The sequence below is a fragment of the Dermacentor variabilis genome, chromosome 7, assembly GCF_050947875.1.
Source record: "Dermacentor variabilis isolate Ectoservices chromosome 7, ASM5094787v1, whole genome shotgun sequence".
NCBI lineage: Eukaryota > Metazoa > Arthropoda > Arachnida > Ixodida > Ixodidae > Dermacentor > Dermacentor variabilis.
The window spans coordinates 137513298-137531660 of NC_134574.1; the positions used below are offsets into that span (position 1 = coordinate 137513298).

Sequence of the window (18363 nt, forward strand, 5' to 3'; positions counted from 1 at the left end):
CAGATTTGTTACCCTCAAATTTAAAACAATGTAACACTGAAAAACAAAGGACCGTAGCTATACTGTCCTTTTGATAAACATGAAAGGCGTCAATTTAGGAATACTACTCAGACAAGACAAGTATGTATACAAGAAAGCATGATATGTCCCTGTAGTCTTGCTTTCCCATTTAAACACTTTGTGCTTGACGGTAAAACATGTTCTTAGTTGAGGGTTTTGCAGCGAAGCCATATTCCAGAATTTTGCAAATGGTCAATTGTGACATTAAACTTATAAAAGGTGACAGTTGCTGCATATGAGGCTTGCAAATTATTTCTTGTCATAGCATGAGCCAAGTGAGGCACACCTCTGCGTCTTTGAAAACAATGTTTATTTACAGGTCAACATGATGTGGAGGCAGCACAATGAGCTTGCTCAGCACACCAAATTCTAGAAAAAGAAAATAAAAGGAAAAAGGGAGAAATGGCCTTTCATCAGCTGTGCAGCAACATTCCATGAAATGGCTTGACGTTTGCTTCGACACTCAGGATGAGACACAGGCAAGCAGCGTTGTGTAAGACACTTCTAAATAGTAACTGTACTAAAAGAACTATTGTAAAAGCTACAAAGTTCACAAGGAAAAAAAGAAAGGCAGGCTGGGAGCACAAGGCTGGCTAGAAATGCACATTCTGTGCCGCACTGCATCCTTGAGCACTGATGGTTCCGATGACTGTCTGTCCCCCATTCCCAGCTTCTATGTACAACTCGGAAGTCCTGCGGCCTGGCTTCTAATGCACATTCCAAGGCAGTCACACAAGTACTGCAAGAAGCAAATGAGGATCTAAAATCACTGCACGTCAAAACAGCACTGTGAACAAAGCTGTACCAAAATAAAACATAGAGAAAGCAGCATTCGTATCCTTGATATCAGTTGATTGTTACAAGTAGTAGCATCCATCGCAATTATATTCCACTTCATACACAGTGTGCGATGCTATATATTAGAGAGACTTCTCTAAGTAGTCATATTCATGACCAAAAAGGTAATGCAACATATGAAAGAAATACATAGGTATGCTTCCTGTATTTCCAAGCAACATTAAAGTGGCCCTGAAAAACTTTTTGAACAGAATAAGAGAATGTTGCCAATCTGTACAAGAGGCTCCTGTAAACATATGAGCCAAGTATTACTGCACTGCACGCAGCAGGGAATTTACAATCTCGCGTTGAAAACAGCGAAACATCGCTTGCTCTAGCTTCAGCAATGTCATCATGCAGTGTCATCGCAAGTAGCTGGAACTACCAAAAGCTATTGGCCGATTTCATGATTGCGAGAACATTCTCAGTAATGCATAATTGCTACACTTTGAGTTAGATTAATGAAACATATACTTGTCTCAGACATCAGAAAGATAGGAAAATAATTTCATCTTTACACTGCCAGTCTGCGCACGACAGTTGCGCATGGCTGCGTCTGCCGAGCGTGGCCTCTGATATAGCAGCAGCATGCTGCGCAGTGCAGCCTGCCATGGCTGTCATGGGGTGCCACAACGAGCCCTTTCGCTGCAACGAGCCCTTTCACCGCTGAGACACTGAACTTTTGGGCGGGGCTTTGTGCACTTGGCTTCTCTCCTATGCAGCTTCCAGTGCACTAGTGGAAACATGGAGAGAAAGCTGCGTATCTTCAACCAAGACCAGTTGGTAGAATGAGCTGACATCCACTCATTGGTGCACCTGAGATTTTTGTAGAAAGATGGGTGGTTTGAAATTTTGTTATGATAGCATTTAGGATACTATATATATATATATATATCACGATGCAAAGCCGTAGGATCATTTGCAAAAATGCAAAGACGTAGGATAGTTCCCCACCTGCGGCAAGTTGTTTTTTCATCCACTTTCATTTCCATTAATTTATCATTTCTTTCATTAAATTAGTAAGAACAAGTAATTTTCCCTGTGTTGTCCTTAGTTTTGTTGTTTGTTGGCTTCTTATGCTGTGAGAGATATAACTTAAAAAAAGCTGCTCGGGATTTGGTTTCAGTGTAGCGGAAGAAAAGAATTGGCACACGGATGAATACACCTTTACTAATGCACACACATTAACTAATGTTCCCGCCATGGTATGGCCTTCTTGTGTGTCTCATAATTGGATCATGGTTTTGGCATGTAAAACCCCAGAATTTAATTTTATTTGTACGGCCTTTGTCATATCAAACTCTGGAGAGGGGGGCTCCAAACATAGCCACACAGCCTAAAATTGACAACTGCGGCCCAAACTTTACTACACAAACATGTCAATGCGCTTGTAAATTCTCATATCTGCACGTAAGAAACAAAGAAATATTTTTCTTTTTCGTGAAACCTCGGGTTTGTACACTTTTTATCACGGGTAATTAATGAGATGTAAATTTCACTAAATGTGGTAATCAGGAACATAAACTTGGAAATGACACAGGTGTTGGGAAGAAAAAGACAGATGCACTTCAGTCATCATGTCCTTCGTATGTCGAGAGATACGGGGAACGAGTTCACAAGCCACAAAACACTTACCATATCATTCTGAAATATAGATAAACAGATTTTCAGTGCGACACCATCAGGTCCTGATGCACAGGTGTTGAACAATGGCTGTGCTATAATGCTGACCATGCGGCTATCGACAAAGGGATAAACCCCACGATTCGCTTTTTGAAGATGACACTGCAGTCTTTTGTACGTACAAAAACGATGAGCCAGTGGAACCTGATAGCATGCTGAAAATAGGTTCTACGAGGTTTCACCTTTGTGTTGCGCGAGAGAGCAATCTTATTCTGGCAACGTTTAACATGAGGAGCAAAAAAGCTCAGTTATTCACAACATCCGGAGTTTATTTTAAATTTTTTCGTGCTGCCAGGAACTTCAGCCAATTGCGTGTGCTCAGACAAGAAGTACGGTGCCACATATAAATTCAGAACTTTTCAAGAGAAAAAAAAATTATACTGAGCAAACAACAGGTGCCAAAGGACCCTGCGCCACCATTCAACCAGCATCTGAAATTACACAACTTAATGTAACGCAAAATGTAAACGTAACGTAAGCATAACGCAAACTAAGTGAAAATCACTGTAAACACAAAGTACTGATCACCTCAGAAAAAGAGTTTATAAAATCACTTTATTTCTATATACAGCACTGTCCACTATAAAAGGAAACATCTAATTAGTATTGAAAGCAATATAACTTGAATGTATCAACTTCGCAAGAAATGAAGTGTTTGGTGTGACATGCTTGGTAGAACTGTAACAGCGAAGAATTATCACCAAGGTTATAGTATCAAAAATGACTCTTAACCAGTAGTGAAATACCGAAAGAGCACATACACATATTTTCAAAGTTTTAGAGACTTGACCACACGCTTCCTGCACGTAAAGGGAGAACACTTAGCAAGCATGAAGGTTGGGAAACACTTATATTTTAATGTGAAACAAAAGTTGGTCTAGCAATGCTGGACCTGACATGGTCGACATCATTATCACATCATGAGAGAGAGCTAAAGCTGCCGACATTGTGTATAGGGTTAATAGCGTTGCTCACACACACACACAAATGTTGTGCATGTTTCTTTTAGCAACACTTGCATTTGGGAGTGCAATAATTGCAATAACAAGGCGAGCCACTGTATCATGACATCACAAAGCATCCACCTCCTCTTTGCCTAATCAGAAACTAATCTCCCTCAATTTCCTTTCTAAAATTTCGCAAAGTGGTGCAACGTAGGGCTGGGTGCCTTATCTTACAAAATGTGGTAACAGCCCACACACACACACACACACACAGAAAAAAAGAACATTAAAGAAACAAAGAAGGAGACAGAAGAAGCACCTCACAAGGACTGTCTTTTGACTTTTTTCTATATCCTTTGATGTTCAACATTTCGCCTTCCCTCACCCTATACCATGTTTTTTTTCCCCATGGAGGTGGGGGAGCATGAGCTTTACACCTAAACACTGTCAAAGAAAGCTGTTGCTACCCTGATGAAGACAAGCCCCATCGTTGAGATGGTGGCTCTGGAGACAACTCTTGCTTGACCACTGTTGACCACATCAAGTCTCCACGTCCCTGTAAACCTGTCTGGTTTGGATTCGTAGAAGGAAGTACTTATGCTGTTGTGTACTGTTGTGTTATACAGCTGTCTTACCAGTACTCACGTACGGGGCAGAAACCTGAAGGCTTACGAAAAGGGTTCTACTTAAATTGAGGACAACGCAACGAGCTATGGAAAGAAGAATGATAGGTGTAACGTTAAGGGATAAGAGCAGATTGGGTGAGGGAACAAATGCAAGTCAATGACATCTTAGTTGAAATCAAGAAAAATAAATGGGCATGGGCAGGACATGTAATGAGGAGGGAAGATAACCGATGGTCATTAAGGGTTACGGACTGGACTCCAAGCAAAGGGAAGCGTACCAGGGGGCGGCAGAAAGTTAGGTGGGCGGATGAGATTAAGAAGTTTGCAGGGACAGCATGGCCACAATTAGTACATGACCGGGGTAGTTGGAGAAGTATGGGAGAGGCCTTTGCCCTGCAGTGGGCGTAACCAGGCTGATGATGATAATGATACTGTTCAGTTGCAGTGGAGTTCAGCGTTGTTTGTGCGAGTGGCTACATGCAAGGGCCACGCGGTGTGGTCAAAAGAGACGCGCGACTTGACAACACGACGGCGGAAGAGAGTTATAGCCGTCAGTTGTGGTCGGTGGGGGAGCAGTGGTTTACGGAGAGCGCTGAAGGAGTTTGAGTTGGGGTTTCTGTCATTCAGTTTGTGGAAGCAGGCTCTGAAGTCAACCAATTGCCACTGGATCGCACCCATACTGAGACATTCCAGACCGGATGCCTCAACATGTGTGGTTGTGAGAAAAGAGTTACGCTGCACTGCAAAGGACTTGTGGCAATGGTCTCAAGATGTTGGAGCTCCGGATAGTGTCACCCTGGAGCCCTGTTGTGTGCACAGTGCACGCACTGCAGTGTGACTGGATGAACGATGGGGCGAGGGTGATGTTGGGGATGCTTTGAAGTACATGCATGGCCGTTGGAAGCAGATTTGGTGGAGGTTTGGCTAATAAAGAGATGATCAAAACGTCATCGTAACGTTTGACGTGCAGTCCTGTGATGTCTGTGTAAAAAGCTTCTATTCTATTGCTTGAGTATTCCATTTTAATAAACAGTTAATCCCTGGCAATCGGCGTCCCAGCCTTGCCTACTGTAATGTGACTTTGCTACATCCACAACACCTTCAAGTTTCCCTCGCTGGCATCGAGGCGAATATTAAGTGGCACAGTCGACAGGGTTGTGACGTTTTCCTACTGAAGACAAGTGACATTTCGGTTGCTTGGGCAGAGAGCAAGCAGGCAGGAGAACGTTTGGAGCCCCTTAGAAAAGAAACGACATCAATGTCAGAAGGACGGTGCAGGAAGCTATGAGCAAGGCTGCGAGTTGGACAGTGAGCAGCAAGCTCATTGTTGGTGAGCAGAGCTGCAGGAATCTCGAAGACATGCACACCACAAGAACGCCGGAGACGTCAAAGGTGGCATAGCAGCGTAGCGCTGCGGAGTTTGCAACTCTAATGAGGTGAACCACACGAGCGCTGGAGACGTCGAGGGCTGCACAGCGACACGGCGCTGTGCAGTTGGAGTACAGGAGACGTCGAGGGCAGCGTAGAGATGGTAGCGACGTGGACCTTGAGATCAGTGAGAAGCCTGGGAAAGGAACCAGAAGTTCGCCGATTTGTTTTTGCAATGAACAACTCAGCAGGTGCTGTTACGACGACCTGCCAGGAGCACCACAGGAGGCCAACAGTCCCCCTGGATGTAGTGCAAGTGGCGGAGACAAGAGTGGTCAAGGTAGGGCACCTATCTGCTGTCTCTTGGTCCACCATGTCACGCTAGCGCCCGAGTGATTTCTTCTAGTTAAAGGGAAGTTCACAGGACGTCTCACTGTGGCTGAGTGACATGACCAGTCAGGAAGGCGAAAATGTACGAATTAGACAGCGTGAGCAGTTGCTCACAAAAGAAGCGTTTTAGCTTGAGAAGCTCAGACTCACGCTAGAGATGGAAAAAAATTAAACTAGCTCAAATGCAGCTTCAGCCTCTGGTGGATGAACAGCACTGGCAAACGAAGTTGTCGGGGATCAAGCTGGGGGAGTATGCGAAAGAACTGAAGGTAGTCCTTGCTACACTGCCAGAGGCGGATCCCACAGTGCCCGCATGGTTTAAAGGTGCATATACTCTCATTGAAACACTGCGAATTCCCGAGAATATTTGTGGTGTGATCTTGCTCCCATTCCTGAAGGAGAAGATGAAAGCATATGGCGCAAGCAAGTCGGACGATAATGCGATGCCATATCCTAAACTGAAAGGAAGCATTCTAAAGGTAGTTAAAACTCATAATGAGTATCGACATTTATTCCTGTCTGTGAAGAAAGAACAGGGCGATTCGTGGCATCAGGTGGCGACCAGGTTAGAGACCTTGTTCTCATATGACCCGACGAGTAGGGATGTCACTACCTTGAAGGTTATAAAAGATATGGCTATCACTGACAGGCTTAAACAGATATCAGAAGTAAGGAGAAGTAAGCAATGCAGAATGAAGCATAGGACTGGCTTGTCGCTAGTGGCATTGCTGAGGTAGCCTAGGTATATGAGGAAAGCAACACGCATGGGCCGAACCCGTAAGCATTCAGATAAGCCACTACATGAAGAAGACAGAAGAGTAGGTGAGATGAGTGACCAAGCAGGGAATGCAGACAAGAAAATCTCGGACGGCAGCTATCCGATGGTTCCAATACAAGAAGTTTGTACACTATGCCAACAACTGTCCAGACCCTTGGGAAGGGTTCGATGAGGAGCAACAACAGAAAGAGAGCAGCAAACTGGTAGCAAGGGCGGAGATAGCTGTATTTGACAGCTTTGAGCCACAAGTAGAGTCAGGTGAAAGAGCAGACGAGCAAGCGGCATTGAAGTGGGTAGATTTGAAAGTTGGAAAGCATTCCATCGAGGCCTGCCTTGATTCAGGCGCAGAAATAACTGTGTGAAGACCAGAGATGGTGAGCGAAATTCGTAAAAGTAGGAGTTCAGGTAAAATTAAGTCAAAACGCGCATTTGGCTAGGTTGTTAACGCTGGCTTGTTTTATGTACCACTATCTCTAGCTGGAATGGCCAAAGGTGGCAACCAGCAGGTGCTGACTCTAGGTTAAGTTTGGTGCCATCAGAAGGTGTAGGTGCGTTGTTGTGCAGTGCCGTGGCTTTTGAAGTCAGCCTACTGCCGTTGGACTGCACCTATGCCGAGACGTTCTGCGAGCGGGCCAGATGCCTCAACGTGCGTGGAAGTGTTTTCTTTGGGGGACTGTGTCTTACAAGGTTTTGAGACAAGAGACCCATTGCACTGTAAAAGATTTATGGCAACAGTCTTGAGATGTTGGAACTCTGGATAGTGTCACCCTGAAGCCCCCGCTGCGTGGCAAGGGGAAGACAAAAATTGTAACGTCATTGTAACTTTTGACACTTAGTCCTTTGATGTCTGTGTAGAGTTTCCATGCTATCGCTTGCTTATTCCATGCTAATTGGTTTTACCCACTGAAAACTTACTTCCACGATATTTCTTGTATCTTCAGAATTCTGAAAAGTAGATTTGTGCAAATATAAATTTTTTGTTTCCAAGCGAAGCCGAAGCAAATAGTAATTAGTGTCGAATATTTTCAAACCGAATTGTTTGAATAGTTCTGGAAGTCGCACAAAACCTTGACAAAAGTGCCAGCTGTTGCCGAATCTAAGGTTGGTTCGTTACAGGTTCATTTCTGTACTTTGTGCTTTACTTAAATAAAAAACAGGTTCATTTCTGGAGTCACTTTATTTTCATGGTGCAGTTATTCAGATATTTTCATGCGTAAATGCAAGTTCAGCATTTCTTAAAACTACAGCTGCAGAGAAAACTTGTTTACAGGCTCTTGCTAACTCTTATGCTTCAGTCTACTTAACATATTGTGGTGGTTGGGGCTGTGGGTGCGTTACGCGTTCGCCCATCGTGCATTGTCGCAATGCTGTGAAGTGCGAGCTTTACTGCACGATGCTGGCAGTTTATACCGTGCTGCACGAATTCAACTTCTGTAAGCACACAGACGAACTTGGTAGGCACACTTGCCGCTTTTGTGGTGCTCAGTCTAGCCTGTGCGCATGATCTGGGACACAATCACCGATCAGCAGAAAACTTCCCAAAACGTCTTGCCGTCCACTGCCGCACCTGCCTTGGCTGTCAGACCTAACCAGCACTGTTTCGCTAGGTGTTGGTCACCAAAGTTTCGGCTCAGTGCTGTGTCGACACAAATCTATTTACAGTGGCCATACGGCTCTTGGGAAACAGCATGGCTGTTGCGAATAATACGTCTGAATAATCGAGCAGGTGCATCAGTAGACGACTGTACATGAACTCGTCTTTGCCCTGTCTTGGCTATTAGTTTATGAAGTGACTTTTTCACCAACACCAAAACTGTTGATTCTGTTTTGAAACTGATCAATTTTTGAGTGTATAACATGCGCTAAATTTTTTTTTTATTTAGCGGTAAAATCCGGGTGGTGGTCTACATGCGAATTTTGACTTAGGGTGTCGCTTCACGGCAACATGAATATCACCTCGACATGTGGTTTTACGGATGCGTGGCCTGCTGTACAGTGAAACCACCTTTAAGACAAAGTTCTCCTCCGTCAAATTCGCCAAAGAGGTGGGAAACATTATTAAAACTTCCTTCTGGGCGAGTTGGTGCATACTTGACATGAAAACTCGGCAGATTCTCGGCAAAAGTGCCGACGCGACGGCGCGCGTCAGTTTGGAAGCGTTCTACATACACAAATATGGCAGCAAGTGCGTAAGCACCCCTTCTGTATCGCTTTTTGCGGCAGAGCTTCATTTTTTGGAAGCGGCTGCTTACTGATTTCATTGTATCTTAGTATCCCTCGCCTATTGTTAGTGTTTGTCTACTTTTTTCGTTTTGTTGTTTCTTCGCGTCTGAATGCGTTGACTGCTAGCACGTTCGTTCATCGATGCGCATCGTCATTTTCCCCGTTTGTATCACTCCCTTCCCTCTTCACTTCTGCCTTTCCCCTTATATAAGGCACCCGTCTTCCGTTAATAAAAGTTAGTTGACAGTCAGCGCTTGTGTCCTGTCCCTTATACTTTGTGGTTGCATGTGTTTGCGCTGTAAACAGTTTTCATGTCAAGGTGGGAAACAGTGCCGGTGGCTGAAGATACAACGCGGGTGATTTTTGCATGCACGCATAGAGGTTGTTTTTACAAAGATTTGGGAGTTGTATGCAGTTACTTTCGCGGGTTATATGTGCAGATCTTTTTTTTTTCTTTCCGGGGTGTTTTGACTGAGAGTACGGCTTATACACGGAAAAATATGTATATTCGTTCATGTTGAATGCTTTGAAAACTACGAATACTAATATTTGAGCAGTAGCGAATATTAGATAACAGAATACTGGATTGAATATTTGAAAATATTGACTATTCGCACAAGCCTAAAGAAAAGCATACTGCAGCAGAATGGATTAACAACACCGTATTTGCACGTAAATAATGCCATCATGAATGCAAAGAGGGACTTTCGGTCTCTCAAAAGAAGAACAAAAAAAAGTGCATTATTAAGATTATAATGATGCTGCAACGAAATAGCAAACGACACATGAAAGCGCATGCCCGCAGAGCTTTATTCATCACCACTGTGAACTGCTGTCACAAAATAAAGTGAAGGGATGAGTGCATGCACAATTTAGTCACTTTCACTGCTGAAGTCTTTTGTAACTTTCGGGAAGAATGGCGTTGTCCTACACGCCACCAAGGTTACTGGTGGCGTGTAGGCAGCACTTCAGAAATGCCCTCGACACAGTCGAAGAGGGCAAAGAATTTCACACACTGTGTCTGCTGATCTACTGTGCATCTTTGAAAACCACTCGCTTTGCAGTGATTGTCTTGTTCAAGGTTGCAATTATTATTGATGCAGCACTGATGCAGCACGACACTGATGCAGCACTAACAACGTTCCAAATCGGGGCAAGAAAAACGGTGCAAAATACACAGTGGCAATGCCCAGCTCGCGCGCTCTTGCGCAAGGTGAATTCGCAGCGCTAGAAAGAAGAAAAAAAAAAGAAGGCATCGTAATTGTGTCACCCAAATATAATGCCAGGTGCGTTCTGACACTGGAAATTTTGGAGAGGAACTCATTATGTTCGTGCAAATACGGTAATCCTGCAGTGAGTTTTGTTGTTTACGGAATGCGGACTCCATGCGACAGCTCTCGACGGGGACGTCATTGTTTGAGAACGTCAACTATTTAACGTCTAGCATATGTGGAAATAAGCACCCTTCAAGCCACTTGAAATACGTGCCGGGTGCAAAGCACTGTTAAAGACAAGGAAAGAAGTGAACACGTTATATGCACGAGATACTAGAGCAAACACCAAGACATCTATCTTAAACTAATTTTTCTAATACACCTTACACATTTTATTCCAACTCGCAGCACAGCTCCAATCAAAAGTGTCTCAAGATGTTTTCAACATATTTTAAATATAATTATTTTCATCTGTGCTTTTGATGTACTTGTGTACACAGTGGAAAAAGGGGTTATCCTAAATTGCACAGGGCGCTGCGTTGATCGCGACTACTTTTTCTCAAGGGTTTGAAGCGTTCGGACCTCCATTTATGAAATTTAAACATTATGTTAAAAATGTCACGTCACTGCTGCTTTAACAATGAACCGCGTTGTATATGCATAGGATGAAGTAGTATTCAAAGAGATGTCAAAGAATACATATGTCATGAGAGACACTTACAGTCATTCTTCTGCCTTGCAGCCTTCAATGCCTATGAGAGAGGGAGAGAAATCAACAAACAAGTGAGAAAATACTGACAGTGGCATCAAAAGTTGGTGACAAAACCCAATTTACATTATAGCCTGCACGGCTGCTGCGCCATAAAAATCCCAAATCATCATCATACTCTAAGAAAGAAATTCTTGGTTTCAAGATGCTCAGTACTGTGCTTCCTTGATTACCTTTCATAGACAAACATTTCACTGTGACACACAACTTTTGCTGAAATCAACTAATTTTACTGTTAAGACAACTTCCAAGGATAACAGCAATGAGATCTCACAAAACCAGTAGTGCATGTTACTAGAGTGCGGCAAAGCTGTGAGGCTAGGAACCAAGCATACTTTTAATTAACAGTGTTCAGATTGCCCTGAAGAAGAAAACAAGCACCCATAGCAGTGTGTTGCGCAGTTTTGGAGTTTCCTCTACAAAATTACTAGTGGGAACCCTGGTTCTGGTGTCTATGGCACTTGCAAGCATGGCAACCAAGTTAGCATGAGAATGAAGGGCAGTACATATGGATGTGCCTAAACTTAGTCCTGGCTTCAAACGACCTCGCGGCTTTGCAAACTGACAATTTTCAACAAAACATTGCCTTATAAGTGTGACAATCTGCAAATATAGAAAGAGGGAGCATAATAATGCCACAAGAACATCAGAAGCCATAAACACGAAGATATTGATTGCAGTTCCCTCTATAGTAATTTTTGTACGAATATCTATGCTGCGCAGCTACAAAATAATGTCGGCATGACGTCAACCCCAGGGTCTGAGAGGGCACACTGGAAGCTGTCCCAATAGTATTTTTGGCTTTGAAGTGTGCGAAGAAAACATAATGAAACTGGAGCAGCACATTGCATACATTATGTGTTAGAAGCAACAAGCAGGCGCGTATGTTCAAATCAGGTTGGCTCTGGATACTGTGTACTTCCAGCACACCGTAATGGCGGCTACTGTTACTAAAAAGTGGGCTAGTTAAATAGTGACATTATGCAACGTGGTCACAGGTTTAAGGAAGACACAGACATCCAGCACATGTCCTGAGCATTTCGTGTTGATGTCAGTCTTCCATAATGTTGGAGCAATGTTTTATAATGTAATGGCAGTGCCTTTTCTGTTCCTACACAGAAAATGTATTTTTTTGTGAGGCGTTTCTGATGCCCCCATTTGCATTTTGCACAATATTGCACTGAGCTTTCTTTGTAGCTACACTATCGATAAAACTTTTCTTTTTTTTTTGCACTATAATAAATTTAGCTGGTTGGCCTTTAAATCGCATGCCAGCTGTGCTGTACAATAAAGAGACGGCAAAAAACAAAAAAATAAAAAGGGGGGAAAATACAGATGCACAAGCTGGGATGTGCACTCACTTTTCTTATGGCCGTCCAGTCTTCCAGGATCTCGGTTTCTCGCAACATGTACACAATGTAGGGCCGTGCATGAAGAAGGTCAAGGAAAGGACACGAAATACAAGTGTGCGTCATGATCATGCAGCAGACCATGCCCACTTCAGTACACAGGGTGCCTTGCCCAGCTCTCTAAGTACTCCTCCCCTTTACCAAGTGTCTCGACCTCCTAAGTTTAAACGGGTATAGCAGATATTCTAATTGACACTTAGAGAAAAAAAATGGCACTGGGCAGGTCATGTGATGCGCAGGTTAGATAACCGTTGGACCATTAGGGTGGTAGAATGGGTACCAAGAGAAGGGAAGCGCAGTAGGACTACAGGATAGTAGGGGGTGCGATGAAATTAGGAAATTCACAGGTGCTAGTTGGAATCAGTTGGCGCAGAACAGGGGTAATTAGAGGTCGCAGGGAGAGGCCTTCGTCCTGCAGTGGACATAAAATAGATTGATGATGATGATGATGTTTAATTTTTCTAGCTTCATCCCTCCATCTGATTGCCTGCTAGCATCAAGCACTGGTGCGGCACATCACGCTGTTGCATGAGCCTAATCAAATGTAAGCCAAAGATTTTCCCTTTGCTTTGCTTAAATAATGGGCAATATGAAAACTCGTGGGTCAGCTCAGATTTTGGCAAGGGACAGAGACTGTCGTCAATGGCCCCGTCACTGACACACGTACGCAATTCTGCACTAGTAAATTGGCACACTTTCTGTAGCATTTCACAGCTGATGACGTGAAACCACACTTTCATACTAGTCAATTTAACAACCTTGAATTAACTAAAAATCTGCAGACACAACGCCAAAAAAGACGGAGAAGATGCAACTTCTTTTAACGCTAGCCCTGAGTGTTAATTTTCGTTTGTGGCACACATACGCACTTTGCTAATTATCATTTACCTTTAGACACAGCCCAAAGGCACAAGGAAACTTGGAACAGCAGAGAAAACCAAGCAATACTTTGTTTTTAGATCATTGTTTTAGATCTGCTAATAATTGGTCTATTACCACACATTAACCAAAATACGTTTTTGTAAGAAAACTTTGTCAGTCTAAACTGTCTTGGTGCTTCTTTTTAGTGTACACTGAGAAATACCAGCTCTAGGTGTGAAACTTGAGCTTGAACAAGCCACTAGTCTAGCTGAGAGTCGTGTGTACCTAGCACGCTTACTTATGCAACATTATGTTCAGTTTTAAGCTGGCTGACTACACTTGGTGCCTTGCTTCCCATTCCCAAACGCACAGGTTGCATTACTGCTTGATTCTACTACACCTGAATTTAGCAACAAATTAATTCTGAGCTAAACATTTCGGACACACTTGAACGTTAGCCACAGAAGCAAAAACACAAGATTGTGCTCTCCAATAGGCTAAACTATACAAAGTGCGAAGGATATCGGAGACGGTGACGGGTTTCTTTCGCCTGTCAGTTGTCATTGAGTCCGTCTTGCGCCGACTCTTCTTGTGGGTGATCTGCTCGCTCCATAGATCTGCAAGGTGAAAACCGTCCTCCAGTCTTAGCGCTACAAAATCAGGCTCACGAGACAAAGAAACAAGACTCTGTTCATGAATAAAAGCCAATACACAATTGAAATTTTGCCCCTTTGTAGATTTATTCAATTCAGCGAGAAGAAAAATTTGGCGGGAGTGCCATGTTTTGAATGCATCCTAAAAGAAATTTTGTGTTAGCTGGTGCTCCAGTTAAGTGATAGTTTTCACTCAAGAAAGCAACATAGTAGGAATATATAACATTTATGCTCAAAAACAGCATTTTTTTTTCAGTTAGAAAATTAACGACATAATAGGGCACAGCATGAATAAGATAGAAAAAAAGAAACACATCTTTTCTGCTTTTCTCAAAATCTCGCATGTTGACAAAAGCAGTCAACCAGGACATGTTACAACTGCTGAATAACAAAAGTAATGTTTTGCAATTTGTTCTTCCAACTGCTTTATATGTGTGTGTGTGTGCAATTCTACTTGAAATTCCATGAAAAGCATAAAAGATCTGCCTTTTCAGGTGTATCCATCCGTACATTAAGTATGAACTTTCATCACCTAAGATAGTCAGGCAACCTAAAGCAACTTCAGGTAATTCAAACGACAATCTGGGGTCCTGAATAGCTTGCGCGAGCGAGTGAGTGCGGGCTTCAAAATGCCACACGTACCTGACGTGATGTCGATGCTGTTGCGGTCTTCCTCAAGTCGTCTGATCTTATCCTCAAGTTCACACCGGATCGAGTCTCGCAGTAAATTTCGTTCACTCTGCAATGTAAGGGAAAGCTTTAGTTCCATTTCACAAAAAAGCAAACTCACTAGCAAGACTCCTAATAAAGAGCGAACAAAGTGAAGCCGCTCCAGTGTAGCAGAAAAGGGCAGGCACAGAGGAACACGAAGACATGGGTGCTGCAAGACAGGATAAAGTCTAATGTAGAAGGCATAGCGAACAGAAGTAGCTTAACCTTTAGCAGCCATGTGTCCTGTCCCTTTTCATACACGAAGACATCGGTTCGATCAGACTGTGGGAAGTGCCCAATGCGTGCGCTGGTTTGTTGTGTGTGTTTTTGCGTCACCTTCAGAAAAGTATTTAAATAACTGATAACTGCACCTTGCAGAATTTAGGCAGCATTTCTTTATTGCATTTTCAGATGGTCGTTCTTGAACGCTCCGAAAGGTCCATGTTATTCACATGGCCGATGAGGTGTTATCTGGCCACATTCGGATGGTCCTTTCCGATTGCTTGAATCCAGATCAGACAGCTGAGAAGTACTCCCAGTATCGCAGTTGGAACAGTAATGTGGCTAGTTTCCGGCCATGTAACCCTACCTGTTCCCATGGTTACGCTGGCAACAAGGTGACGGTGACGTTTGTTCATGGTGGCAATTGTCGTCCACCTATGCCGCCATATTTCACATCTCAAAGCAGCCGCGGCACTGGGACTGTGTTACCGGAAGTTCCCCTCAGATTTCACTTCCTTGCCTCTCACTGCCCAAAAACCAGCCGGCTGTTCAGTTGGTTCAAGTTATCTCCTATTTGGATCCAGAGTGCCTCCGCAATTGGTCCACGTGGGTTCGAAGGATCACAAGCCACTGTCCGAAGTTCCATTAGTAACACACTCTAGGAAATTTGTACAACCTTGCTGTGGTGTTAAGCGATGAAAGGAAGGCGACATTTTTTCGTGCATGTACTTCTACAGAAATAATTTGTATAAGTTTAGTGAATCTAAAGATGATTTTAGAGCTAAGGAAAAGAATATTTCCTCTCGCGGCGACTGGCAAACATCCCCCGATGAGAGCACTGAGGAATTGACGACTATTGTTATGAAGTCGGGGTCCGAGCGGCCACGAAGGTTTCCTGGCTGGTGCCGTGCCAGGTGCCGGGAGAGAAAGAAGTCCAAAGCGACATCCAAGAGATGCGAAAATCAAGTTTTATGTACAAATTTTCATGGTTACGGTTTACAAGAAGCGCTCCATGATTTTTGGAGCACCCTCCACAACACTTAAGTGCCTCTTTTCAAGCAGTCCATTTTCCCTTTTCGCTTGTCGAGGGAATTCGAGGTCTTTCTTCTCGGCCAATTTGAACTGCTGTACAGCCTGCAAAATTCCAGGCACAGTGATGCACCACCCAGCTGGACTCCACCTCTGATGTCCAACCTTCGACCGCCTTCGATGCAATGAAGATGCAATTTCATGTGAAACCGGGGTTGACGCTGTTTCCACAGAGTCATCACTGTAGGCTCTCTGCAGCAATTCGTAAGCTCCCCGTAACGGCCCACTAGTAGAGATTTTTGTCTAAACTATCGCCACCGCTTTCAACTAATGTGGTGGTTTGTGGTCACCTAGAATGGAGGTTCTGTCTGCCCGTCAACAGTCAACGCCGGGCCCCCTCATAGTCTGGTGGGTGCTGGTGCTTTACAGGGGACACACAAAGAATGACGTCGTCATTTAGAGACACACAAGGTCGATGACCCATTGCAGTTTGGGGTCCCAGAACTCATCTCGTATGTTGGCTATGGATCGTTGGAGAGACAAAGGCATGGCACATAATTGCTTTTCAGTTAGCTTTAGGTGACGCTGGCTTTTGTCGCCAGCTCTTTGGCATCGAAATGATGATGAAGTGAGGGTGGCATTCCATAGCTGCAAGCTCGCCGGTGAAGCAGCTTTTGTCCAGAAGGAGCACCACGCACAACTGAAAACTGCTCCTGTGGCGATCACCCGTAATGTTATGCTGGCTGGAGATTGTACACAGTACAAGAGCCTCAGGAATGAAGAATTTCTTTAAGTAAAACCCTTACTGAAACACATGAAACTGTCCTTAGGCGGAATGATTGCAAAGTAGGTGAATACCTGTGACTGGCAAAGGGTTAATTTACACAAATTGGTTCATTGCTGACGTAGAAGCTTTTGCAGCCTTTGAAGCTGTTGCGATGCGAAAGCTTCTATGCCAACAATGAAGCAACTCGCCTATAATAAGCGACTAATCTGAACAAGTGCTTCGTCAGGTATCGTCAACCTGTTAATGTGTTAAAGGGACGCTAAAGGCAAATATTAAGTCAAGCTAAAGTGACAGATCAGTGCTCGAGAATCTCTAAGGCATCAATACTATCCCGAACAGATTCTTAATGATAGAGAAATTGAGGTAAATGCAGGACATGATTAGAGAATCTTTGGAACATTCAAGTACTTGGCCGACGAAAGCACTCCTCAGTCAAATTCTTTTACTAGTACTCAACTATGCGTTGCAAAAGATGTCCTTGTACTGTGTTATAAGACGAAATAATATGCTACCTGTCCATTTCTATTTCATTCTTAGCAAAAAGAACTCATTGAAATTACCCTTGACAACGAAGCGGGCGGTTGAAAGGTTTCGCTTTCGCTTGACTCTAAGCCACCCACGCTGGTTTTGCTGGCTCGTGAAACTCGCACTAACTGCCAGTAGCAGAGAACTCGACTTCCATGTGATGTAGCGGGATGCCCGTATGGTCTACGCGACTTAACCAAAAAGTAGCTGCAGTGGCGAATCCACCGCTCTTGTCTTGGCTCGGTACCAACGCCTGTTGGGCGCCGTTTTACTCACCGACGGCAGCAAAGGGCGGTGATGGCATACGCAATGTCACCATTCCCCCACTTGGGTGTGGTGGGAAATTTAAATTTTAAAAAAGGTGTTCGGACCCTACAGATGACATTTTCTCGTAAGCTAAGTCTTTTCTTGGCACGGAACAAGTGTTGCCAGGTTCCTAAAACGGTATGTAAGCAGTACGCATCGACTTAGTATTTGCCTTTAGTGTCCCTTTAAAAATAGGGGCACGCAAATATTGAAATTTTTGAATACAAACCAAGTATGAATACTTAGCTTGGAATACTGAATCAAATATGGAATAATGATATGAACATACACATATTAAGAAGGTTGGCTATTTTAACATCTTGGAACAATTCAATTACATTGTCAATGGTAAAGAAAAATTAGACTAATAAGCAGTTATTAAAAAATTATGTATTTGACTCAATTTAATTTGGAAAATTGAGTAATGGTCACTAGCTGTCTGTTCTTGATAACCTGTGCTTTATTGTACAACATCAAACGCCTGTAAGCTCGGACACATTTGACACTGTGCCAGCCATCACTCATCACATTTGCTGTCAGGCAATAAGTTCAGGATAGGGGGGTTGTGCTGCAAAAGTAACAAACGAGCAAGGTAAAAGCCGCACTCGCATCCAACCAAAATAAAGTGGTGCTGTACTGTTTGCCATGACTGTTGCTTAGGAAATAACTGCAAGAACACGGTCTTTTCTTTTTCCTGTGTTTTGCATCACCTGCAAGCAAGACTTCTGCAGCACCGCTTATACAGCAAGACCATTCCGTCGTTTTCCTTGCACATGGAAAAGGCGACTGACTCAATGTTGTCGAGATACTGCATTTGCAAGAATACAGCACTACCACCAAAATAATTCGAGGTGTACTACATTATACTACAGGAAGAAGGGAGAGGGCACCTTTGATTGTATGAAAAAACAATTTCATGATTATAAAGTTATGATTTTCTGAAGTATGATTATGATTAAATTTTATGA

The 18363-nt window shown here is 43.5% G+C and overlaps 1 protein-coding gene across 3 annotated transcripts in view; it reads right to left on the minus strand.

Annotated features, from left to right (window-relative positions):
- Positions 1-349: 349 nt before the first annotated feature.
- Brms1 (breast cancer metastasis-suppressor 1-like protein) overlaps positions 350-18363 on the minus strand; it is a 29247-nt gene continuing 11233 nt past the window's right edge. The window contains exons 5-10 of one of the 3 annotated variants that reach the window (XM_075699379.1): positions 14458-14554; positions 13687-13779; positions 12254-12318; positions 10845-10875; positions 7602-7631; positions 350-799 (exon numbers count right to left, since the gene is read on the minus strand). In XM_075699379.1, coding sequence (XP_075555494.1) covers positions 7630-7631; positions 10845-10875; positions 12254-12318; positions 13687-13779; positions 14458-14554 — 288 coding nt within the window. In that variant the 3' untranslated portion in view covers positions 350-799; positions 7602-7629. Of the gene's footprint in view, positions 800-3368; positions 3381-7601; positions 7632-10844; positions 10876-12253; positions 12319-13686; positions 13780-14457; positions 14555-18363 lie in introns of those variants that run through there. The other 2 variants (XM_075699380.1, XM_075699378.1) reach the window with 2 other exon arrangements.